This window comes from Carassius carassius, chromosome 28, assembly GCF_963082965.1.
Source record: "Carassius carassius chromosome 28, fCarCar2.1, whole genome shotgun sequence".
Classification (NCBI taxonomy): Eukaryota; Metazoa; Chordata; class Actinopteri; order Cypriniformes; family Cyprinidae; genus Carassius; species Carassius carassius.
The window spans coordinates 17957809-17958767 of record NC_081782.1 but is presented as its reverse complement, the minus strand read 5'-3'; the positions used below and the strand labels follow the sequence as shown (position 1 = coordinate 17958767).

The 959-nt window shown below is 43.5% G+C and overlaps 1 protein-coding gene across 1 annotated transcript in view; it reads right to left on the bottom strand.

The window, feature by feature from the left end:
• Positions 1–754: 754 nt before the first annotated feature.
• Positions 755–959, bottom strand: part of p4ha3 (prolyl 4-hydroxylase, alpha polypeptide III) — a 37280-nt gene continuing 37075 nt past the window's right edge. Inside the window, exon 12 of the mRNA XM_059514727.1 lies at positions 755–823. Coding sequence (XP_059370710.1) covers positions 782–823 — 42 coding nt within the window. The 3' untranslated portion in view covers positions 755–781. The remainder of the gene's footprint in view (positions 824–959) is intronic.

The window sequence follows — 959 nt, the reverse complement described above, 5'->3', positions numbered from 1 at the left end:
ACTGTAGGTGAGAGAAACACAGCACATACACTAAAAGACCAATGCAAGTTTGTTCTATGGTTAACGAGCTATACTCATACGGGCTGTGCCGTTTATGAGAATTTTGGGGCTAACTGATGCAAACAGTCAGACAGTTCAGTAGCCAATTAACTTGGGTCAATGAAGGACCTGAAATGGAGATTTGACAGGCAGTAGCCTAGCGGGTCGCGTGATGACACCGGCTGCTGGTTGTCACTCTACAATTTAGCTTCTTTGGTGGCTCTCACAGGTTACTATCTCTATGTGAAATGAAAGAAACAAATCACAACAGAACAGAGGATCAAAGTGAAACAAAACACTTGAAATGAGATAAAACAATAGTAACACGCTATGTGTTAGTGAGAATAAAGAGGCCTAAGCCTACTGCTAGGTTTTAAGATAGGGCCAACAGGTGAGTGGGGCTATTGGGGTAGGAAACCTAGGAAGATGGTGTGGCTTGGAGAAGTGATGAAAGAGCTTTTGACTTTTAACACAACCTGGCAACACCAAGATGTCAACCACCAGACAGCACTGCAAAATTGAGCTGTTCCCTACAACCCTCTCGAAAGAGTGGCCCCTTTTTAGGCCCCTGTTTAGGTACTGGTCCAGGAAATTGCTTTGTTTGTGTCGGCTGTACTGATTGACTACCTTTGGAGTGCCAAATTGCTGATGTCTCCACTGCATGCCGCAACGACGGACAGAGATAAAAGAAACCGAGATTCACTCACAGCCAGTGGTCGGTAACGCTGGTCGGCCCCCTTGCTCACTGGAAACCTGAGATGACTGTCCAATCACCAAGGGAGTTCTACAATCAAATACACAAGCATGAACAAAAGGGAACTTAAAGTGAATTAAGGTTTGTTTTGTTTAACATCACTGAGTAAATATATATGTATAAATGAGAGGCAACAGCTTTACCTAATTATGATAAAACAAAGAGG